This window comes from Rhinolophus sinicus, linkage group LG12 (genome assembly GCF_036562045.2).
Source record: "Rhinolophus sinicus isolate RSC01 linkage group LG12, ASM3656204v1, whole genome shotgun sequence".
In the NCBI taxonomy this organism is placed as follows: domain Eukaryota; kingdom Metazoa; phylum Chordata; class Mammalia; order Chiroptera; family Rhinolophidae; genus Rhinolophus; species Rhinolophus sinicus.
The window spans coordinates 68410449-68434924 of record NC_133761.1 but is presented as its reverse complement, the minus strand read 5'-3'; the positions used below and the strand labels follow the sequence as shown (position 1 = coordinate 68434924).

Here is a 24476-nt window from a genome sequence, read left to right as displayed (position 1 = left end):
ACAATGTTTGGACAAAAACTGGGTCAAGCAGCCTGACGCCCTTGCCAGCCAGTCAGCTGAGTGCGCCCAAATCAGTCCGAAGCAAAATTCCTAAAGGGGACGCCCCGCGCCCGGGAGCTGGAGACGTCGGCAGACGAAAGGGGATGAGGACTCCTCGGACTTCTAAGGGGTCCCTTCGCATGTCCCTCAGTGCAGGGACCAACTGCCCGTGACGACCAGTCCCTTCCACGAACTGTCTCGGGTGCAAGCGGCAGAGAAGCACCTGCGGGACGGCGGCGGGCCCCACTGTGATGCAGAGAATGCGGAGGTCGGGGGGCGCAGCAGCCTGGACGAAACCTGGCCTTTCCCGCCGTGAGCGCGTCCCTGAAGCCCTGGCAGGAGAAACGTGCGCCCGGCCGTCAGTGCCGCGGCTCCCGGACCCTTCGCGCCCTCCCAGCCGGCGGGGTCTCGGGCACAAGCTCCCTCTCCGCCGCGGGAGGCCGGACGCCCAGCACCTGCGGGTCACGTGCCGCCGCCGCCCCACGTGACGCGCTCAGGGAGGCGGGGCGTCCGCGCTCTGCGACGTCATCACGTCGCGCGGCCGCGGGGACGGCACCCGACGAGCGGGGCGACGGCTCGCGAGGCTCCGGGTCGGGGCGGCGGCGGCGGCGCCCGGGCTCCTGAGCCGCCTGCGGGCCGCGCCCATCGCACGCCATCCCCCCGGGCGGGGCGCAGGTGAGCTGACGGAGGGCGCGGGTGGCGGTCGGCCCGACCCGGGTCCTGGCCCTGCCCGCGTGTCCTCCCCGCCGAGGGGACGCAGCGGACGGGCTCGGCGCGCGGCTCTCAGCTCCGCCCCCGGGACCCCGGCTGCGGTGCCCGCCGCGTCCCCGGTGCCGTCGGGGGCGCCGTCCTCCTCCTCCCGGCCGGCATTTGCTGGGCCGGACTCGGACGCCCTCCCCAGGCTTCCCCGGTGCAACCCCCGCTCAGGTTCGTGGAAGTTGTGGGACACAGGGCCTCGGGCGGAGGGGGGAGGACGTGCCGAGACCCGGCCTGGGGAGGCGGGCGTCCCCACGCCGCCCTCGCGCCACCGTGGTGTGACAGACACTGAGACGTGGGCCGCGCCTGTGGGGACCCCCCCCAAAGCCTTCACAGTCAATGGGCATCTGCTTAGACCTTTCCTTCCTCCGCACAGTCGCAACTCAGTTGACTTCAGGAAAAGCTTTTTGAAAGCATCGTGTGCTCTGATGACTCACCTCCTTTTCTGTAAAGTGGGCCCCGCAGGGTTGCTGGGGGGATTATCTCCAGTGCGCACAGAGCAGCTCGCTGACTGTAAACTGTAAACAGGAGGACGTCAGCGTGTGCGATGTCGGTTTTCCCGTCAAAACGTATGGTGTGAGTTCTGGACTCTTGAAGACCCTGGTTTGAGGTTTATTCTTGGGTCATTTCAGAAAGTTTTGGATTCCAAGGAAGACAGACTTAACCACCCCGTTTCATTCCCCAGAGTTGTCATTGATGAAGAAAAGGAAAGAAATAGTGTGACAAAGCCTGTCACCAGCTGTCGCGTCCAGCGCAACACAGGCACTGAGAGAAGGAGAAGGGGTAGCGCAGGGTTAAGAAAGAAGCAAAGTTTTGAAACGGGCCAAGGGTCTCACAGCCTCAAAGGACTGAGAGCCCCGAATCGGGCCACCTTGTGGCTTTTATTAACACACATACAAGGAAGTGGCATTGTTTTTCCTACGGTCTGTGAGTCTCCTACATCATACCAGAAAGCTGGTTCAAACCAATCACCTTGCCTGCCGGAAGTCCCATGATGTATTAGTAGTTGTTTGTACCTCCCCAGGGGACAAAACCTTTATGCTGAAAACATACTGAGATGGAGAACTGATGTTATCACATCTAGAATCACTTCCCAAGCAGGTTGTGGGAAGGAATGCAGCCACAGAGGCAGAAGCTCTCCTTAGACGGAGGGAAGGGGGGGGCTGTGCCCACCTCTGTCAACCCCGTGAGTTCTCCTGGTGGCCCCCACACAGCTGTGCCTGTCTTGGGATGTTCCTTTCTTGAGGGATCTTACCCGTCATTGGCTAGCCAGCCATCCTTCAGGGCCAAACAAGGAGATGGCATGAAGGTGAAACAATGTCCCTGGAAGGAATAGTCTCACAGACCCTGCTTTCTTTTTAGGGGTAGGCACGAGGGGACAGGCGGGCAGGCAGCTGCATGACAACAACCATCAAGAGAGTACTTCTTTCATTTTTTGATGTGTAATCTAGTACTACATTCATTCAAGTGATGCATGCTGGTGAATTTTGCGGGTGACTGACTGTGGCAGTAAAATTCGTGGGCTTTGGCTAAGTTTCTATCCTGAGAAGGCTGTTTGTTTCAGTACACAGAATTACTACAAATACTAACTTGTTGGTGTTGACGGATGTTTACTGATAACGTAGAGTAGGAAGACCCTTCTGGAGAAGAGCTTCAGGACCTTGATCAAGTGGCGGTCCACACACACGCCTGCGTGGTTTGCGTCACTCAGTGTAGGTAGCGGGTCCTCATTGGAAGTTTCGTTTTAAGAGGAATCCAGATATATTTGGAAATCACCATAAATGATTCTTTGCCTACTTCTTTAGAAAAAAAGTTTACTTTCACTGACTGGCTTTCATGGCTGTAAGGTGGAGGCACAGTTTCTCTTTTCTTGAATGCATTGACTACGCACTTACTGTACACCTGCCTGGACAGAAAAAATACATAACAGGATCCCCACCCTCTCCGCACTTCCCCGTATAAACTACTCATGGGTGTTGAATAACAGGTACGCGCCTTTAAGACATTTTGTCTTTTCATCATTTTATCATTGGAGATAACAGCCTGGTGTAGATGAGCAGGACGTGTAGTTTCTATTTATAATACAGTTGAGCATTGATTATAATAAATGTCAAGAGGTAAGCGCGCACAGAGAAGAGATCATTTTTACTTGGGTTACTTAGTGGCTGGATTGTGGGCGTGATGCCAGGAATGGGGGTGCTCTCTGTTTGTTGTTTGGTTCTCAGGAAGCCTCCTTGAGCTGTAACGACAGTTGAAAATGTCCTGTCCCTACCCCCAACCCCCATCCTTCAGATATGCCCACTCTGTTTTTCTCTTGTACTTGCAGAATCCCAGGGCCTGTTTCGTTCTTTTTCCACGTTGCTTGATGGGAGGCATCATGGCCCCCAAAGACATCATGACAAATACTCACGCCAAGTCCATCCTCAACTCGATGAACTCCCTCCGGAAGAGCAACACGCTGTGCGACGTGACCCTCAGAGTGGAGCAGAAGGACTTCCCTGCCCACCGCATCGTGCTGGCTGCCTGTAGCGACTACTTCTGCGCCATGTTCACGAGCGAGGTGAGACTCATAACCTTGTGGTCGGCTCGCTTCATTGGCTCAAATCGCAGTTCGACAGAACAGTGGATTTCTGTAGGTGGGGTTGCCGTGTTTCCCTGAAAATAAGACTTAGCCGGATAATCAGCTCTATTGCGTCTTTTGGAGCAAAAATTAATATAAGACCCGGCCTTGTGTTAGATAAGACCGGGTCTTATAGTAAAATAAGACCGGGTCTTATATTAATTTTTGCTCCAAAAGACGCATCATCGCTGATGGTCCAGCTAGGTCTTATTTTCAGGGAAACATGGTAAGTGGGCTCTGGCGAGGAGCTGCCACTTGGCCAGGCCTCAGTGTTCTCATCTCCCATCAGGGATGCAAGTTATACATCATAACGTGGTTGTTGGGACAGTTCTTTGAGAAAATTGCGTATAGAGTGCTGAAAACAGTGGCTAGCGTGGTAAAACACACACGTCAGCTATTGGGTTTTACGTACTATGTTTAAAGACTATTTTACTTAGTGTTTTAAAATGTAGCGTAACGCTATTGAATATAGTATGATGTACTCTTAGAAAGCTGAGTACTGTTGGGACATTTTCCCGGAGCAGAGAGACCAAAGAAAGAGGCTGACTACTCCTTGGTTATCTATCAGTGCTGTCAGTGTTTGTTAAGGGAACTTACATGACCACCTTACATTCCTGCTGGGCCTAGGGCTTGGGAGGTGGCTCAGACAGGCGCTGAGGGGTTAGGGAAGCAGTCTGCTCTGGGCGGATCTGGCTGGGTCCAGCTCCAGGGTCCTGGGACAGGCTCTCCAGAAGTCCACAAGTACTGCAACTTTCTTATTTTTCAAGATCTCAAGTCTGATTTTTAATTTTTAAGTAAATTGTCTTGATTTTTTCTTTTTAAGCTTGAGTGCTGAACGCACCAGTGTTCACTATATCATTTATCTATGCTTATACAAATACCTAAAATACGTCATTATGGTAACACTTAAAAAAAAAATCTTTTTAACCACAGTATATTCTTTAGTTAGTCCCATCTCCTTATGAAGATGCTGCTGCTGGATCTGAGCAGAAGAGGTAGTATGTTAATGACAGTAGCTGCCTTTCGTGGGCCAGGGGCTGTGTTGGGTGATGGTTGTATCATGTACCCGAGAGCTAGGTGTCACCATCTCATTTTACAAATGAAGAAACAAGGTGTCGGGTATTAAATGACTTGCCCCAAGTCACATGGATTGTGAATGTAGAGGGTGGGATTGAATCCTAACTTTTTTGACTCTAAAGCCCAAACAGTTTTGAACTACTGTGCCCCACAGCCTCTAAAATACAGATTTTTGTATTCTGTAATTTCATTTTCAGGCCAACATAGTTGATGATACCATGAGCCAGTGCTCGGTCACAGGGCTGGGAGGAGCGTGGAAACCTGACTGATCACTGCAGCCAATAGGGCTGATTGGAAATGATCTTGGGGGGATGACACCACAGATGCCCACTGTCTGCCCACGTGCATCGGAAGGAGTTGGCAAGTGGTGAGGAGAGTGCCGCCCGCAGCTGCCTGCGTCCTCTCCTGTCTGTCCTCACGCTGCTTCCACGTCCAGACTTGATGTGGAGTTTTGTATAAGACTTCCCTCTCTTTTTTCTTAGCAGTGATTACAGTCTTTTTTTAAAAACTGACATTGGGAAAGAAAAGGCTAGATGGTTTGGTCTTTATTTTTAAGACTAATTAATACAAAGGAGGGCATCCAGAGGCCTGGATTTGGGCTCAGTTCTCTCAGCAATTCTGATGAGCCTGGCAGCCACGTAACTTCACGGGGTGGGGCTGGGGGTCTGTAAACTAAAGTGACCCAGCTGGGCGGCTCCACGTTCTCTTCCAGCCCCATGTACTTGTCAGCTGGTCCACAGGAGTGAGGCCAGATGCCTGGTTGTAGCATCTCTTGCTGGTTAAGTCACATGTCTTCTTTGAACCTTAGACCCTTTGTGTCTTACATGGCCACAGTATCAGACCTGACGACCTGACCAGGTCACTGTGAGAATCAGATGAAATAATAGTAAGTGAGAACCATTCTGAAAAGTCTGCAAAGCAAATGTAAATGTGAAATGACACTGTAATTGCTCTGAGTTACTGCGTGGTGATATCGTTTCCATACATAAGCAGTTTGGCAGCTGTGACTGTAGTTGACTGAATAAGAAATTTCTGGAGTAAGTGTCTTATACGAGGTCTGACAGTTAATTCGCGAACTCGTTGCAACAGTGTTGCTAAACTTTTTGTTTTATATCAGAGGGATTATTCATTATGAATTTGTACCAACCAGACAGTTAACCAAGTTTACTATTTGGAAGTGCTGAAAAGGCTGCGTGAAAAAGTTAGACGACCTGAACTTTTTGCCAGCAATTCACGGCTCTTGCATCACGACAATGCACCAGCTCACACGGCACTGTCTGTGAGGCAGTTTTTAGCCAGGAAACAAATAACTGTATTGGAACACCCTCCCTACTCACCTGACCTGGCCCCCAATGACTTCTTTCTTTACCTCAAGATAAAGGAAATATTGAAAGGAAGACATTTGGATGACATTCAGGACACCAAGGGTAATACGACGACAGCTCTGATGGCCATTCCAGAAAAAGAGTTCCAAAATTGCTTTGAAGGGTGGACTAGGCACTGGCATCGGTGCATAGCTTCCCAAGGGGAGTACTTCGATGGTGACCATAGTGACATTCAGCAGTGATGTGTGTAGCACTTTTGTAGGATTAGTTCGCGAACTTAATTACCAGACCCCGTATATTTCTGTTTGTAAATACTTATACCCTGTTAAATGGTAATAAAATAATGCACTTGTGACTTTAATGTCAGGGATTGGTTTTGTTCTTGGCTTTGGTAGCAAATACTTTTTGAGTATTCTGGCTGATGGAGGAATCAGAGGTGACTTTGATGCACTGGAATTTTGTAAGTGTTTTGAATTTGTAAACTGCAGTTAAGCTCTAATAACATTCTCATAAGGTAATCAATTTCCAGATAGTTTACTGTCCTATAAAATTGAAGATTTCCACCCTTCGCTAAACAGTTTCCTATGATCATTCGGTTTCATCAATACTCAAAACTCCAAGGGTGTTTTCTAAACTAAAGATACCACCAGCAACTTGGTAATCCCAAGAGAGTGTCAACCAAGTATCTTGCAAAAGTATCAAACAACTCAGCGTGTTCAGACATGTTAACAGCAGAAGGCCCCTTCGGGGGCTCTACGTGCTCCTTTCGTCTTTACCAATTGTCCAAGGACAGCCAAGACCACACTGGGTAGTCCTGGGGGTCTGGAGCTGTAACCCACAGGGTCTTCCCCAAGCATGAAATTCCTTTGAAGTTTCGTGCTTTGCCTGAAAGGGTCATGGACACTAGTGGTGGAACTGGTGCATTCAATTCTGTAATACACCTATGTTTGCTTTAATACAAAAACAGTGTTTTAAATTATTCACTAGTAAAGTTGATATTCTAAGAAGATGTCACCTCGCTGGGTTACATACAGTTCCTCCCCCACTTGAACAGCTACAGACATAAGCCATATTTGCTTTGTTCCCAGCTTTCCGAGAAGGGGAAGCCTTACGTCGACATCCAAGGTCTGACCGCCTCGACCATGGGAATCCTGTTGGACTTCGTGTACACGGAGACGGTGCGTGTGACGGTGGAGAACGTGCAGGAGCTGCTCCCCGCAGCCTGTCTGCTTCAGCTGAAAGGTACAGCTGCTGCAAGGCAGCCTGGAAAGCTTTCCAGTGAGTGGTGTCAGCTTGCCCAGTCGTGAAACGGTGGAGACAGACTGCAGGCACCCCTGTTCGGTGCCATGGCACGGAAGGTCCGATTTCACTCGCAGTGGGAAGGAACCTCTCAGCATGTCAGTGTTCGGCTTTTAGAAACTAGCGTCTACACCTTTCCTGTTTTTAAAAAGCTGGAGGAGGAGGTAATGGATGCACTTTCTCACATAATGTGCATAGTAGCCCTGCAAGGACCAGACACCGACACTGCTCACTGCCCATGTGGAAGGGGGTGGGGGCCAGGTGGATAGAGACTTTCCGGGGAAACCCTCTTGTACCTCCAATTTTTAAACTGTATAAATTATGTATTAAAAATTTAAATTGACACACTAAAATGAAAGTATAAAGTTTTCACAGGATGAGAGGTGGTCCCCCTTCCAGCCCCCAGTCTGTCTTTCTTACCCTCCACTGAGGTTTCTATTGTTTTCAGTTCTTAGTACCTGGTTGAAACAGTGTGACGCTTTTGCATCTTGCACAGCTGTGACACTGAGGTGATACTCTGAACTTTTCAGTTAAGAAACATGCGATTGTTATCAGTGTCTCCTGTTTTTCCTTCACTGGAATCTTTTAGTAAGTGTTTTGAACATTTAAAACATTTTCAATTACAGTTGGCATTCAGTACTATGTTAGCTTCAGGTGTGCAGGTTGGACAGTCACATGACTCACGAGATAAATTTTCACGTGCAGTAGAAATTAGGGGTGTTGTGCTGAGTTGTAATTGGTTTTGAGCTTGACTCTCAGGGGTGTTGTCGGCATGTTTGCTCAATGGCGCCAGAGTCCACAGATGCGAGTGGTCGTGCGGTGTTTGTCTTCAGCCGAAGTGGCGACCGTGTGGATGCGTCCATGAAGGTCCCCTGACACGTGACACAGACGTGGGACTTGAGTTCCTTAAGCACAAGATTGCGATCTGATTCGTAACTGTGACACTGTGTAGAGAAGATGTTGCACTGCCAGCGTGTGCTGCCCTGACATGTCACTGTCTGTGTGCCCAGGTGTGAAGCAAGCCTGCTGTGAGTTCCTGGACAGCCAGCTGGACCCTTCCAACTGCCTGGGCATCCGGGACTTCGCCGAGACGCACGGCTGCGCTGACCTGGTGAGGGCCGCGGAGGTCTTCAGCCAGAAGCACTTCCCGGAGGTCGTGCAGCACGAGGAGTTCATCCTCCTCGGCCAGGGGGAGGTGGAGAAGCTGATCAAGTGCGACGAGATCCAGGTGGGCAGACGCGGGCCGGGGCAGGGTGGGGGGACCACTGCGCCCTTGCCAGGGGGCTCCCCGTCGGGTGTCCAGAGGCTTCATTAAGTGGCCCTGGAACTCTGGGCCGGATTTATTTGCATATTTATGGGAGGGAGAGAGTTCGCCACCTTCCTTAATAAAATACATGATCCCGACGGTTAGGCGTCACTATTGAACAAAGTGTGGGCTGAGCATGAACTGGAAGGAAAGTGGATTTCTCTGTCAGCCACTCACCCGTTTTACAAACATCTGCCGACAGTGCAGCCATCGCTGTGCCACCTGCTGTGGATCGGAAAGTCAGGTGCAGCTCTTGTTTCGGAGCGCCCCAGCGTAGCGGCAGACAGAGACGACAGAGATCATTAAGTAGAAAATAATGATCCTGTTCAGAGCAAGGAGATTACGTGCGAGAAAGAAGAGTAAACCTGGGTTGAATGACATCGAAGGGAAGGGACACAGGGTGGCGGTCGTGAGCAGCCGCCAGGTCTCATGTGCCTTTGTGGGTTTGAGGGAGTAGAGGGCGCCTGTGAGCTGGAGGTTGGGGTGGTGTCTGACCTGCAGAGGGAGACACCCAAGCCCAGGCCAGGGCTCAGTGACAACGCAGCGAGAAGAGCCTCAGCCAGTTCTGGTTCTAAGATACAGCACCAGGGCTGGAGGGCTTTACTGCCATCGGGCAGGGGTCATGAGAAGGCTGCTGAGAGCTGTTGGTGTCTCTGAACCCCGTGGCATTCATCTCCAGTGCTCCAGTTCTTTCCAGTAGCTTCTGGAAAATACCTAGCAGAGCCAAGTGTTAGATAAAAGTCCACCTGTTGGTTTTGTTTCCCCCAGTTAGGAGAAATTCGATTCTCCAGGAAGGCTAAGAGTTCATTTTTGTCCCTCTTCTTCTCGGATAATAATAAAAAATGAATTTTAAACTAGTGGATTAGCAGAAGTTAGTGGCTTGTCAGTTTCAACACGACACACTGGAAGGAGCCCAAGTTTGATTAATATTCTGGATGCTCTAGGACAGGTTTGCTGCTTAAAGAAACCCTGTGATACATTTTTGTAAATCAAATGCTTGCCCCTGATTTATTGTTGACACTAGGATTTTTACGTAATAACAAGTCTTAGATATACTTCTTGTCAAACTGTAGCCAACTTTCTCTTTACTCCTTTCCCTGCTGACTTTTCGGAGGGAAAAGGGATTAGGGCACATTGACGACCTCGTTTCAGCTCAGAGGAGCGAGTCTCCGCTTGGACTTGCTGTTTCCTTTCAGCTCCGAGAACCTGCTGTCACGAAGCTGCCGAGCCAAGTGTTTGCTGACGTGTGTCCCCACCCTTGGGGGGTGGGGTGTTGTGTCCTTGCACAGAAGTGCCAAGTGGCACGTTCTTCAGCCTTGGACACTGGAACTTTGCCAGAATGCATGGATTTTTCTTGACTTGTCCATACACAGAAATACAGTGAATGGAATGAGCGCTGTAGACTTGAAGTTGGCTGCACATGTCATACAATAGCGAACACGCGGCCTTTACTGTCAGCTCATTGACCGAACACTCTGGGCCCGGAACAGTTCCAGATGCCGGGTCTCCAGCTGTGAACAAAACAGACAGAAATCCCTGGTCCCTGGAGTTCCATTCTCAGGGCACCATTCTTGGTATTTTTAATCTAATTTAATGCTCAGAAGTGTCTGTTTTTCAGAGGAGGAAACTGAGGCTTTGAGGTTAACCGTCAGACCACAGCCTGGAAACGGTCGAGCCAGGACTCGGAGCCGGGCAGCCAGGCTGTCTGTTCTCTCAACCACCACACGATGAGGTGGTCTCCTAGGAGGCGGTTGGTTTGTAATCGACCAGATCAGGGGCAGTCCCAGAAGTCATTTATTTTAGAATGACATCGACTTTGGAATAAAACTACTTGGCATAGGAAGAGCAGATAACTAACCTTTTTATTCAGCAGCTGAGAAGAAAACAGTCTGAGAACTCTGCTTTTTTCTCAGCAAATGACTCATTTTTGTCTCCTCCGTGTATGCCAGTCAGAAACAGAAAGCAGATGTCCGACTCCCGTTGCTGGCTGACACTTCCTGTCCATTGTATAAACCAGCAGCACTGAGAACAGTAGGAAGCCATGTGTCGTGCTGGTTCAAACAGCGAGGGCTTTAGAATAATCAGCCTGGGTGACTTTTGGTGGGTGACGTGTTACCTAACCACTCATCTTCAGTCCCCTTTTCTGTACAATGGAGCTGATGGTCGTACTTTCTAAACAGTAAGTAGGAATGCCAGTGCCTCATACATAAAAGAATTCGGTGAAAATTTTTATGGAGAAATTTTACTCCATGGTGAAGCATTAATGTTGGGACTTGTCCTCCCAGTGCAGCTATTTTTTTCTCCAGTTCTAGTTTATTCTGTTTTCAGTAAGATCAAAGATCCCTGCTCATGACTGAAAAACCCCATTTTAAACCTAAAATGGTGTATCTAATTTAAACCTAGAATGTATCAGATGTAGCATACAGCTGTTTAAAACTATTAGTCTGTCATTCGTTAACAAAAACATTTCTAAACTGTCACAGACACCCTTCCTCACCCTTCCCTGCCCTGAATCCATCTTAGTGTGACCGCCCCTGAAGGTGGTGCATAAATTCCCATCGCTGCTGCTGCGGTCTGAGCACCGTCACCTTCCGCCTCTAACTGGTGTCCCCACTCCTGGCCCTTCTCAACTGTGGTCGTCAGGTGATCTTGACAAACATCAGGGCAGTCAGGTCGTCAGCCTGCTTGAAAGCTTCTCATGGTTTCCAGTTGCCCTTGAGTCAAGTGCCGTGTTCGTGGGCTTTGTTCAGCTCTCCGGCCTGATGTGCTCCCTCCGTCACTCCGACACCAGCCTCCTGCCGTTTCTCAAGCCCTCAAGTCCTTTGCTCTAGGACGGTGCTGTCCAACAGAACAGCATGTGACATGGAAGGGCCGTGTCTGCGTGGTCCAGCTCACGAGCCGCTCAGAGCCCTTGTGCACTGAGCCTTGAAATGTGGCCAGCGTGACCGAGAAGATGAGCTTTTGATTTCACTTGAGTTGAGCTAACCTGTGTTTCATCGAAAATAGGACCTAACTGGAAAATGCCCTAGCATGATTTTTCAGGATGACATCCCCTGAACATAAGCCCTAATGTGTCTTTTGGAGCAAAACTTAATGTAAGACCCGGTCTTATTTTGGGGGAAACACGGTAAGTGCAGCCAGCGCCCGGGCTAGCGGCTCCCACATTGGACAGTGCAGCCTGTGCTCTGCGTCTGCCTGGAGGACTCTCGCTCACCCCGGCGGCCTGCGCTTTGTCCATCAGGTTGGAAGCTGTCGCTTAGGCAGGGCGGCCTCCATGCATCCGTGGGAGTGAGGAAACCCCGTCTTCTGCCGCAGAGCCCTGCACGTCTCCGGGGTGGTGACGGACGATGGCCCGGGCTTGTTCATTTTTCCAATTTAACGCCGTCTGCTTTGTTCACCATCATATTCCAGCCTCAGCACAGGGCCTGGCACTTAGTAGGTGTTCAGGAAGCCATTGAGTGCGTGGGTGTTCGGAAGCACTGTCCACGTTTCAGTTCTTAGGAAAGGTTCACAGAATGGCTTCTTTCTCTAGGTGCTGTCACACTCTGGAAGGTGTCTCAGCCAGAAACAGTCTGGGGCTGCTGGAAGGGACACAGGACCCTGGTCTCTGGTGTGGTCTGTGCGAGGTCCTAGGTGTCATACCTAGTGCTGTTCCAGGGGCGTGTGATGGGTTTCGGGGCATGTTGGCCAGTTTGTCATGTGAAAGCTTGGGGATGAGTCCCCGCAGTGACTGGTGTGTGTCATCTCAAATAGCATGGTAGCTGCCCGAGCGCTAATGGACGGCGCTGTGAAAACGAGTCCCTGCTTCACAGGCCAGTGGGGTTTGGGGAGCAAGCCCAGAGATACTAGGGAGCACTTCTGAAGGAAAGTTGTTTTAAGAACCACCCCCTTAAAGTTTCCAAAATGACCAGAAGAGAGTTCAAGCCCCGGGAAACTGGGAGGTGAAAGCCAGGCTGTGACTTTGGCTGACAAGGCACTGTCTGTCCTTGGTGTGTTAGCCCGTTTGACTCCTTGGCCTGGTCTTATTGGGTTATGTCTGAAAAGATTGTTGTCTCAAGACCCAGTTGTTTCTGGAAGTTGGAAATCATGGGGAACGGGAGGGAAAGGCATGCGCGGCTATTCTTGGACCTGGGAGATCGCTGGGATGCAGGTGTGTGACGCACGCGCGCTTGCACATTTGCAGGTCGACTCGGAAGAGCCTGTCTTCGAGGCCGTCGTCAGCTGGGTGAAGCACGCGAGGAAGGAGCGGGAGGAGTCCCTGCCCGACCTGCTGCAGTATGTCCGGATGCCTCTGCTGAGTCCCAGGTACATCACAGACGTGATAGACACCGAGGTGAGTGGCAGCGCAGGCCCCCCCCTGCTGAGTCTCAGCTCAGTGCTGAGTCCCTGCGACTGTGTCACGAGGCATGGGCTCTGCCTCCAGAGTGCCAGAGGCTGGTGCTGCGTGGTCTCGGGCAGTGACTCGGCCGGTCGTGCTCCTGGCACAGGTGCAGGTCTGTCATTTAATTTAATTTGTGCTTGGTTTTGTTTTACGTGACGCTAAGTGTCCTACATAAGCATCATCTATGATAAATTTTGTGCCCTTCTCTGTTAAACGTAAGTTGTTCCAAATTGCCCTGGAAAAGATGCTTTGCTATCAAGTCTCTATTTTTGACCTCTGGTGAAAGTAACGCAAAAGAAGTTTTAATATCAACTCGGGTCAAATCATATTTATTTGTAAGTGTTTCTCCAACTTAAGTTCTTTGTGGTACGTTGCCATAATTTTATGTGTCACCTGTATTACCTGGACCATACCTTGGGGGAACGCTGGCTTATGACATGTAGGGAAGGCCCAGTCAGGGAATGGCTTTTCTGACCAGCCCCACGTCTCTTTGGGAGTTAACACAAAAGTGTTTCAGTTGTTCACATTAGAGAAGCTCAGGCTTGTGGTGTCACTTCTCCAACTCTTTCATTTGTCGTTTCTTCCACACAACCCATGCATATACCCCTCGTATTCATTCTTTATATTGTGCTCTGGAGCCGGACTTCGAACTGACACCCCCAGTCACCACTTAACCTGGCAGTGAGGGCGCCTCTCCTCTCTGCTCCTCCCTCCCTCCGAGCTCCTGGCGGCCCCAGTGGCTGAGCCCACGCAAAAGCCCGGTGTGGCGCCCTGTGGCCTAGCTCATATCAGCCAGTATTCTGTGCCCGGGAGCCGCGTGGGGACGGTGCCGTGAGCTCTTATCCCACCTGACTTATCCCACCGGCCACCCCAGAGGGTAACAGGAGCCGTTTGGGCGTCCCTTACATTGCTACCAAGTGTTACATACTTGTGCTGCGTGGTCACTGGTAGGGTGTGCAGACAGAAGCTGTTGCTGTGAGCGCCGGGCTGCATGGGAAGCCCCACAGGACACTTTTACATCCTTTGATGCTTCTGCCATGTGACATATTGTCTGTTCCAAAAGCTTTCTACTTTTCTGGAAAACCACAGCCTCGTTATTACCAGCAGCCCTCCTGGACCTACCAGGTTTTGGAAACTGGTTTTCTGTGTCATGTTAATTACAACTTAATTACAAATGTGCCGTTTGTACTGAGGATGCTGGAGGTGGCCCTGCCGCTCACTGTGCTGTCTGCTGTGCCTCAGCCTGTCATCCGCTGCAGCCTGCAGTGCAGGGACCTCGTTGATGAAGCAAAGAAATTCCACCTCAGGCCCGAGCTGCGAAGTCAGATGCAAGGACCCAGGACAAGGGCACGTCTGGGTAAGCTGGCACAGAGGGGGTGGCGTGATGCAGTTGAAAAGAGCGGTCTATAAAAAATTCAAAGACCTTGTTTCAGACAGTTTTTAATCTTGCATTGATTGTTTCATCTCAGACAAATCACTTTACCACCTGAGCTTTCTTTCCTGTAAACCAAGATATCTTCTCTACCTATTTTACATAATTATTTGGAGGGTTAAATGAGATAGTGTGTGAAAGCACTTCATAAATTGTCAAGTGTTACGCAGTGTTAGCATTTGATTTCAATGTATTTGGAGCTGTGCATTGCATATTATTTCAAATGCCATTGTCTTAGCAGACCCCAGCAGTGACTTTGGGCAAGTTTTGTGTGGCTTTGGGCAAGTTTCCATTGATCTGAGCCTGCACTTCTACCTCCAAAACGAGGCTACTGAGGTCTTGTCTCACTGGGCTGTGGTCGCTATTAAATGAGATAATGTGTGTAAGACGCCTAGCGTGCTCAGAGTTTACTTCCATTTCCTGTCCTCCTGGTTTCACTGTTTCAAGAGCCTAGATGATGTTGTGTGTAAACGCTGAGGTGTTAATTGATAGTTAAGCTGTTCATTGATCATTTTAAGTAAAATGATGATTTATCCCCTACATTTTATAATGACGTAAGTGCTGCACGTCAATGTAGAAAATTTAGAAACAGAGAAGCAAAAAATAAATAAATAGAAGTCATCCACAATCCCACCACCTAGAGATACTGTTTTTTTCTTAAGGGAACTGTTAGAAGGACTAGCAGATGATACATTTCTGTTAGTTCCTGCGGGATGACAAAACGTGGTCTGTGTCTCATGCTACGTACAAGATACGTAATCAACGCAGGACTGACCGAAGGTACTAAGTGTGAAAACATGAAAATAGTAGAAGAAATTATAGGAAAATATTTGTATAACTTCTGGATGGGAGTCGGTTGTCTCTTTTTAATTGTGTTGAAATACACATAAACTTTACCACCTTAACCATTTTTAAATGGACAGTTCAGTCGTGTTAAGTACAGTCACGTCATTGTGCAGCTGCTCTCCAGAACTGTTCACATTACGAAACTGAAACTCTGTACCCTTCGATGACAGCTCCCCCTTCTCGCCACCCCCTGGGGAGGAGCCTTCTTAACCAAAACAGGAAAACCTAGAACCCTTCGAGGTTAGTGGACAGCACCTTTTTTTTTTTTTAGTTTCCAATTGATGGCAAAACACATAAAGTCAAAAGACCTAGACTGGGAGAAAATACATTCAATGTATATGACACAAGGTTAATATTTCTGATATAAAAAGAATCCACGTAAATCAACGAGGAAAAGAACAGTAACCCAGTGGAAGGCTGGTGTGAGAGGCTGCAGGTGGCACACAGACGAGGGAACGTAAGGGGACAGTGAACATTTAAATTAGGCTCCACTAGCCGTTCCAGAAGTGAAGATCAGGAGTAAAATGCTCGTGCCCTTCCTGCCGCACCTCTAGGAATCTGTACGAGAAATAATGTTACTGGAATAATGTCATTATGAGCATGCGTAAGTGAGGACATATAGGAATTCACTGTAAATTGCTAACGTGGCCAGAAAAAGGGCTACAAGCTGAATTGCACCTGAGGGGAGTGAATGGTTGACGGGACTGTGAAATGCTAGGAAACTGTTAAAAGCATTGAGTCCGTTGTAAGTCGCTGGGCAGATAGACTAACAGTATACGAAGTGGGGGCGTCATTAAAAAAAAGGAGGCAAAACTCCTGTACGTGTGTATGTTTGCATGAGCATAAACATGCAAGGGAAGCACTAAACCTGCAGCAAGGCGGGGCTGCAGGGGGATGTTAGCTGCCGATGTTAGTTACACCCCTCTGCTCAGGTGAGACGTGCTGTGGTTACCTTTGTTATTTAAAAAGCATACACATGTCCTCTAAGTACCATGTGAACCAGTGGTGTAGTGGAAAGTCAGACATTTTACTTGCTTTGCTTTCTATTCCCAGTTTGAATTTGGACAAATACTTTTACCCCTGTACACTACCTTTTCTATACCAGGGGTGTCTAAACTTTTTTCAACGTGTTTCACCAAGGGCCATATGCGGTAAAATACACAAACAGCCGGGCCACTCACTCGAGGTAAAGTACGTATTGCCTCACCTGGTTTATTTAAGTAAACTAAATGTATTTTTGGAATTTGCTGCGGGCCAGTTAACAATGGATCATGGGCCGCAGTTTGGACACCCCTGTTCTATACAGTAGCCCCCTTATCCACAGTTCTAGTTACCTGCAGTCCACCGCGGTCTGAAAATATTAAATGGAAAATTCCAGAAATAAACAATTCGTAAGTTTAAATTGCTTGCTGTTCTGAGTATGAATGAGATGAAATCTTGTTGTTTCCCGCTGGGGCCACGCGTCCATGCTGCACACGCTCCCTGCCCATCAGTCACTCAGGTGCGTCTGCGTGATCAGATGGACTGTCCAGTATGGTAGTGTGTGTTTCAGTCGTCCTTGGTTAATAACGGCCCCAGGCACAAGAGTGGTGATGCTGGCGGTGCACACAGGCCAAGGAGAAGCCGCAAGTGCTTCCTTTAGGTGAAATGGTCAGTCTGTATTGTGTATGCGGGGAGAACGCAGCATACGTAGGTTCGGTGCTGTCCGAGGTTGCCGGCTTCCACTGGGGGTCTTGGAACGTGTCCCCCGCGGATATGGGGGGCGCTGTATATCTGGAGAGTTAAATTCAATCACTAGGGTTGTGTCCACTGCAGAAGACGTTACTTCTCTGCTGCAAAGCCGACGGTGTCCCAGAGAGCTCAGCATAGCACTCACCAGTTGTTTGTTCAGTTGAACTGCAGCGAATGAGAATTTCTGTGAGCCAGCAAAGCTGGAAGATGCCGTGGGGATGCATTTCCCACATTTCTCTGAACAGGCAGCAGAAACTTCCTGCTTGCTCAGGGGACTTGCTTATTGTCCTGACCTTGAGAACTTAGAATGACTCTGCATGCCCTCCTTGTTTTCTAGAAGAGACATTCTGAAGCTGTTTCCAACTAGACTCTTAACTTGGCATCTCCTTGTCAGTGCTTCAGGAGCACGTGGTCCCTCCCTTCGTGCCCTCTGTCCCAGTGCCCAGGAGGCACATGGTGACCAGTATGTTGACTGACAGGCATTCAGCCAACAGGATGTGCTGTCGGTTCTCTGGGTCTTGTACCGTAAATATTCCCTATCTGCTTCTGTGTCCCATCCTTCAAAAGCTGCCTGAATGAACTCATATTATCAAGAAAGGTTTTTTTTTCCAGTTTATGTTTTTCTTCTGGGAATTACATAAAGCAACAGAAATTGCAGTTGAAAATGAGTGGAAATGTTTCAGCTGTGCAGATATAGACAGTGCTTCTCGGTTGTGTGCAGGTATCAGCCCCTAGCGTGATGCTCGTGTGCACAGGGAATGTGTGTGGATGGAAGGTTTGCTCCTACCTTGTCTGTTCAAGTCCGAGGGAGAGAAGAGGTGGGGAAAAAGATGGGGCAGGTAGATGGGGCTCGTGCTGCCGTCCATCCTCTCCCAGCCTGAAGGCATTTTATGCACAAGTAAGATTAGCAGCATAGGAAAGGGCCCTTTGCTCACGTGCTTTGCTTTTCTAAAGGGAGCTGACTCTGAGGACTCCTTACTGGCTCACCTTGGAGAAGGGGCCAGTTTGCCTCTTGGTGAGATGGGTATCATCCCTGGAGATAGGTTAAACTCCATGGTTTGTCTGTGGGGGGTTATTAAGAAAAATCTCAAACATACACAAAAGCAGAACGATGGAATGATCAGCTGGTTTCAACAATTACCAACTCGTGGCCTATCTTTCCTGAAGCAAATCCCAGACAGGCTCTAATTCCACCCATATGTAGTATGCTTTCATGTGTATCTCTGAAAGATAAGGAACCTTTTTTTAAAATTAGTTTCAGGTGTGAAAAACAATATACTAGTTAGACATTTATCATTTATACCCCTCACAAAGTGATAACCCCCCTCCCCCAATCTACTCTGACATCACACACAGCCTTTACATTTCCACTGTCTCTATTCCTAATGCTGTACTCCACTTCTTGTGACTCTATATATGTGTGTGTGTATATATATACATACACACACGCCACATGTATGTATAAAATTGTAGTTGACGTTCTTTATTATTCATCTACAGCTTCAGGTGTACAGTGCAGTGATCAGGCAGCTGCACCATCCCTGAGGTGGTCTCCCAAATGGGACAAGTGTCCATCGGATACCCTACAAAATCTTTACAACATTATTGATTACATTCCCCAAACTGACTTTCGTATCCCGGTGGCCATCTTGTGGTGACCGATTGTGTTTTCTAATCCCCTCACCTTCCCCCTCATCCCCACCTCTCTTCCCATCTAGCAAACCTCAGTTTTTTCTCTATGTCTCTGAGACTGCTTCTGGTTACTTTGCTCATTTATTCAGTTATTTATATTCCACATATAAGTGACATCATATGGTATTTGCCTTTCTCCGTCTGACTTATTTCACTTAGCGTAATGTTCTCTAGGTCCATCCATATCCTTGCAAGGAACCTTTTTGTAATGTATCCAAAATGTCATTGTTACTCCTTAAAGAAAACACAACTGGTTCTTTGTCAGATATTGAGCACATGTTCACATTTCCCCAGTCTTCCCATAACTTTTTTGTTTTTGACATTGCATTGAATTGATATCTCTTCAGTCTCTTAATCTATAGGCTGTTCACTCCTGCCTGGGTTTTCCCTGCAACTTACTTGTTGAAGAAACTGGGCTGTTGGACCTGAATGTCCCTCTGCTGGATTTTGCTGATTGTACCCGTGTAGTGTCATTTGACATGTTCTTCTGTCCCCTGCATTTCCTGTTAGCTGATGGTGAGACTGGAGGTTCGATGAGATTTCAGATTCAGGTTCAGTTTTTTTGGCACGATTACTTCCTAGGTAGTGTGACGTACTTTGTGTTACGTATCATAAAGTGTGTTCTCTTCCACCTAATGGTGTCGCAGCCCTTGATGGCCATGGTCAGGGTCATTACTTCACTAGGGTCCACCTGTGTTTCCTGTCAGTGTGAAGGTCCTACCTCTGCTCTTTTACTTCCAGTTACTTAAAAGATTGCTCTGGCCTCCTACATGCCCTCCTGGTGACTGAATTGTCTCAAATGCTCCGGCTAACCCACTGTCCCCAGGTGCTCAAGGAGAGCAGACACGTGCTTTCCTCATAAGACTTGGTCTTTGGAAAGAGACAAGGCAGGAGATATTTTATCAGAATAAGGCCATGGGGGAGGGAAAGATAGGCCATGAGAACAATCTTCTTTGGGAAAATTGTAGAGAAGAAGACTCCCTTTAAAAGCCCGGTCTTGTGGAAACCTGGAAGTTTTGATGAACTGGTAGGGAACGTGGTCATATAGTCGGCTAAATTGGAAAAATTAAAGTTCATGGAAAAGAGATTTTTAAAATCTGACACTTGGCTCCTATGCCACACCTTTAAGTGTTTCTGAGACAAGGTTAGGAGAGGGTTCTTCCCCAGTACAAGAAGCGCCGTTTTGAGTTCCACAGGCAGGAGGCCAGGGAGCTCCTTCTGCCTCGGCGTGCACGTGGAGCCCCGTCCATATGTCAGCCAGAGCCTTCTGGACAGGTCAGCATGGTATAGGGCTGTGCTCAGGTTTCCTTCTGCGAGTTCAGTATTGTCCATAAATTTCAACTGCAGAGATTTGGTTCCTCAAGAGCTAGAGCCTCGAGAAGAAATGGTTTCCGATGCCTGTTTTACGTCGGATGGCTTCTCGAGGCCGGCGACCCAGCGTGCTCTCCCTCTGTCCTCAGGGGCCAACGAAGTGCTTCTGGTGGTTGGGGGCTTCGGAAGCCAGCAGTCTCCCATCGACGTGGTGGAGAAATACGACCCCAAGACTCAGGAGTGGAGCTTTCTGCCGGTGAGTAAGGGCAGGTCAGTGGTGGGAGAGTCCTCTGTCACTGACCCTAGGCTGAGTAGTCCAGCCCTAAAAGTAGAGAAGCCGGTGACAGCATGATGTTCTTTACAACGTGGCCTGCACACGGTGGGTGCTCATGGAGAGTTACTTAGGTTGGGCCATTAGACCACGGAGTCACATCAGACTCAGCTGGCCGGCACTGTTCCCATGGCCCTGCAGCTGTCTGTAACTCCCAGCATGCCTCACAGCTGCGCTCGGTAAACGGGACTCGGGGTTACGTGGTGTTCCGTGGAACTCAGAAGTTTGCGTCTTTCTCCCTTGGTGAGTGAACGGTAATAATTCTGAGAAAATGTGGAACTCTCTTGATCAGTCCTGACTTTCTGGGCCTTTGACTCCTGGCCCTTTAATTAGCAATTAGTGCAGGAAAACTTTTCTACTTAATGGAAGGATAGCAGTCTTTAGCCCAGTGCCTTGTGGAATAGAAAGGAATCCGATGCTGGGTAACGGAAAGATTAAGTCTTCTGACAGCTGTGGCAAGTGCACACATGGAGAAGGCTTGCGTGTTTAAGGGCTTCACAACACGCAAGAGGCATTCATTGGGTGGGCACACAGCTGGAGCCGCCTGAGGACGCAGCAGGGCCGGAGGGTAGGTGGTGCCATGACGGAGCAGAGTGTGTAGATAAAACCGGGAGGACGGCCGAGGTGAGGCCCCAGCCTGCGGGACTGAAACCCTCCTCCTCTTCCCTCCACAGAGCATCACTCGGAAGAGGCGCTATGTGGCCTCCGTGTCTTTACATGACCGCATCTATGTCATCGGCGGCTATGACGGCCGCTCCCGCCTCAGTTCGGTGGAATGTCTAGACTACACAGCGGACGAGGACGGGGTCTGGTACTCCGTAGCCCCGATGAACGTCCGGCGGGGACTTGCTGGAGCCACCACGCTGGGAGGTGGGCTGTGCTGTGGGCTGCATGGGGCCGCCCGCGCCGTCCAGCATGAGCTCACGAGTGTGAGCGGTGGGGGTGCTGCTGCGGTCTCGTTCGGAGACGGCAGTGTTGCCGGGGCTGCTTAGTGCTCACCGCGACCCGCAGCAGCTGGTGGCTGGGCTCGGCACGCGTGCCTTCCGAGCCGCAGCGGGTGTTTGGGTGATGTTGAGGGTCCCCGCTCACCCCTCATTTTTAGAGGTCTCGACTGCGCTGTCTTCTTAGCAGTTAGACTGCATTGACTTATTCCAGAAGAAACACTTTGTTTCGTCCCCCACGTTGGCGAGACTTGGGGGGATCTGTGGAGACTTCTCTGACAGCCTGTGACTTATTCATTTGAGCAGACATGATCTACGTGTCTGGAGGCTTCGATGGCAGCAGGCGTCACACCAGCATGGAGCGCTATGACCCCAACATCGACCAGTGGAGCATGCTGGGAGACATGCAGACAGCCCGGGAGGGCGCCGGGCTGGTGGTGGCCAGCGGCGTGATCTACTGCCTAGGTGCCCAGCTGGGGCAGGGAGGGGGCCGAATGGGCAGCAGCCTCGGGGCGCCTTTTGCCAGCATTGAGTCCATAGACTTCCATCCACGAAAACCTGGTGTGGCCCAGCAGTTTCCGTGAACTGGGATTACCGTTTTCGTGGAAGCGGAAAATAGGGTACTCTCAGGTTTCCCTTTGGATGAGGGGAACTCTTGAGGGAGAACTGAGGCTGAAAGAATTAGTGGGAACACGCCAAGGAAGGTGGGCTGGGCCTGGGCGTGAGGGTCTGTCACTCTTCCTGGAACGGCCTCTGCTCTGTCTTTCAGGAGGATATGATGGGTTGAACATCTTAAATTCAGTTGAGAAATATGATCCCCATACAGGACACTGGACTAATGTCACACCAATGGCCACCAAACGCTCTGGTAAGAGCAGTCAGATCTAAGGGAGGGACGGGAGTGCTGTCACGTCCGTGTGTGTGTGTGTGTGTGTGTGTGTGTGTGTGTGTGTGTGTGGTGGGTGCTGTCGCAGGACGGGTCAATCAGGTGGTGTTTCCTCCCTCACTGTAGACTTAAATCACCACTCAGATCGCGCTCTCCTCTTTGCCTGTGTTTTCTTTAAATATCATGAGAACAAGCACAAACTTTCAACTAGGTTGTACGTTTGAGGGCCGAAGCCTTGTTTGATTCATGTCCTGTGTCGTTGGATGCTGGCACGTCTAGAGCCGTTGTGCCCTGAGAGCATCTCTCAGCACAGCGGGCTGGGCCGCAGTCACTGCCCTCGCCTCCTTCTTCCCACTTCCTTCTTTTGCTAATGGAGAGGGTTGGGCTCCGAGTTCATCAGATTAATGGCTTTTTTTCTCATTCGCCTGCCAGCTGGAGGGTTTGCAGAGGGGATAACCTGTGCTCAGCTGACTGTTCCAGGCCAGCCTGGCTGCAGTCCTCACCCTCAGCTCGCCATCAGTGACCGTGTTCTGATTCACATGCCAAGCTCGGTACTAGAACTTGCTGTACCTTTTCCCCGCAGGTGCAGGAGTAGCCCTGCTGAATGACCATATATACGTGGTGGGGGGATTTGATGGTACCGCCCACCTCTCTTCCGTTGAAGCGTACAACATCCGCACCGATTCCTGGACAGCTGTCACCTGTATGACCACCCCGCGGTGCTATGTGGGGGCCACGGTGCTTCGGGGCAGACTGTATGCGATTGCTGGGTGAGCGTTTCATACCAGGCTGGATCCTGCATGCCTGGGGCAGCGTGAGGGAGGGGGATGGTTTGGGCCAGGGGAAATGTCCGCAGTGGCAGCCTCAGTGGGGAGGACAGAAAGCTCCGCCCTCAGGCTTGTCCCCTTCCTTCTCCCGCAGCTATGATGGGAACTGCCTGCTGAGCAGCATCGAGTGCTACGACCCCGTCATCGACAGCTGGGAAGTGGTAACCTCCATGGGGACCCAGCGCTGTGATGCTGGCGTGTGTGTTCTCCGAGAGAAGTGACCCCTGTCGGCGCACCACCCAGAGCTAGTGACCAGCCCATGGGGCAGTTTTCAGGAGAACCAAGTCTCCTTTCCAGAATGTCTGCTTCTCACTGTGCACAGCGTGATGAGCAGCACCGTGCGTGGTGATCGTACTTATTGAACACACTCCCCTTGCGCTGGCGTCGTCCCCGAGGAGGGTGGGGACAGACACTCGAGGGAAGAGAGTACACACTGACTGGATGTGAGAAGCCAGTCACCTCTCCTCCTAGTCTAGGAGCACCTTCTGCCATGTCTGACTTCCCGTGTGCGTAGGAGGACGTCTGTCTGTATGTGTGTAGTGCCCCGTGTGTTGCAGTTACGGTGAGTATGGCCACCCGGGTGTGGGCAGTGCCCAGCTTGCATCGGGACTGGAAGGGCGCCAACGTAAGGAAGCTTGATAAAGTCCAAGCCTTTGTCTTCCAGGAATAAATCCCTGTCCTAGTCTACCGGTAGCTAGGGGCAGCATGCTTCCCTTGTGCAGGAGAACAAAGGGAAGAGCCCTGTCAAAACTCTGGGGCCCTGGGGGAGATCTTGGTGGCATTCCCTCATGGGCACGGGTTGGTGTATTAGCTGGGTTTAGAGCCAAGTGCAGTAAACTGAATGCCAGGGCACGTGACTGAACCTGTACCAGCCCTGAGGAGTGACCTGGAAGACCAAGGCAGCCGTGTCATTTGAAGGATCTTTTGATTCCCCCGAGGTCTTTCTGAACCACATGCTGCTTCTCTTGGCCCTGGAGACTGTCCGACAGCACAACAGAGTGGACAGATGCTGGGATGGGCGGAGATGCAGTAAGTGTGGGAGTCCAGTGAGCCTGGGGACAGACTGAAGTACCTGTGACTTGGTGATCGTCTTACTTCCTGCCAGGGCTCATCTGTGCATGGCAAGTTTTGCCTTGAGTGGGTGACAGACTGTCTTCGTTGAACCACATACTGCTATGACATTTCCATGCTATTTATTTGGGGGTGGGACGGGGTGGTAGCAGCCTGAAGTTCAGCTGCTTGAGTGCTGCCCCATCCTTTGAAGGGCACACTTCTGCTAAGGAGTGGTTTCTACTGCTGTGTTTGGTACATTCAGTCCTTCTCTTGCTACAAGCTACCCTTATGTGTCCTTGCAGTGCATTACGTTCATCCCAGAACAATAACCAAGCACAACCACAATTCTTTCCTTAGTTCCAGTACCTGCTGTCGCCATTTCTGAGCTCCCATTCAAGGCTCCCGTGTTACGGAGTGAAATTCTTGTTTTGTGGGTAGTGGGAGTATGGGAACGTAATAACCGAAACAGTTTCCCCTTACTCGGAAATTCCATGTTTTCCTCTTTCCCTGAGTTGAATTGACCTGAAGAGTTCATTTCCTTTGTATTTTTTTAAGAAAATATTAAAAATCATCTATGTCACATGTCTGTAAGAGAGTTTGTGGCTCACCAGCACTGCCTGCAG

The 24476-nt window shown here is 49.9% G+C and overlaps 1 protein-coding gene and 1 long non-coding RNA gene across 3 annotated transcripts; one reads left to right on the top strand and one right to left on the bottom strand.

Moving 5' to 3' along the window:
* Positions 1 to 574: 574 nt before the first annotated feature.
* On the top strand, positions 575 to 24433 carry KLHL12 (kelch like family member 12). Of its 2 annotated transcripts, none has more exons than XM_019750889.2 (12): positions 575 to 714; positions 3122 to 3355; positions 6906 to 7059; positions 8127 to 8344; positions 12606 to 12755; positions 14046 to 14160; positions 19965 to 20071; positions 20821 to 21016; positions 21394 to 21552; positions 21857 to 21955; positions 22557 to 22743; positions 22895 to 24433. In XM_019750889.2, exons 2-12 carry the CDS (start codon positions 3161 to 3163, stop codon positions 23019 to 23021), a joined length of 1707 nt encoding a protein of 568 aa, XP_019606448.1. In that variant the 5' UTR covers positions 575 to 714; positions 3122 to 3160; the 3' UTR covers positions 23022 to 24433. The 2 variants fall into 2 exon arrangements, with proteins under 2 accessions (XP_019606448.1, XP_019606449.1); XM_019750890.2 differs by lacking the exon at positions 575 to 714 and adding an exon at positions 730 to 966.
* LOC141567951 (uncharacterized) lies at positions 13119 to 17199 on the bottom strand. The gene is made up of 2 exons (XR_012490993.1): positions 16416 to 17199; positions 13119 to 14207 (listed from the first exon to the last, which is right to left on the bottom strand). It is a non-coding gene; the product is annotated as an uncharacterized LOC141567951 (long non-coding RNA).
* Positions 24434 to 24476: the final 43 nt, after the last annotated feature.

Coding starts and splice junctions, on each gene's coding strand:
- KLHL12 (XM_019750889.2), top strand. CDS start 3,161: ATGGGAGGCATCATGGCCCCCAAAGACATCATGACAAATACTCACGCC. Junction 12,756..14,045: donor CAGACGTGATAGACACCGAG/GTGAGTGGCAGC, acceptor GCTGTGCCTCAG/CCTGTCATCCGCTGCAGCCT. Junction 21,956..22,556: donor AATGGCCACCAAACGCTCTG/GTAAGAGCAGTC, acceptor TTTTCCCCGCAG/GTGCAGGAGTAGCCCTGCTG.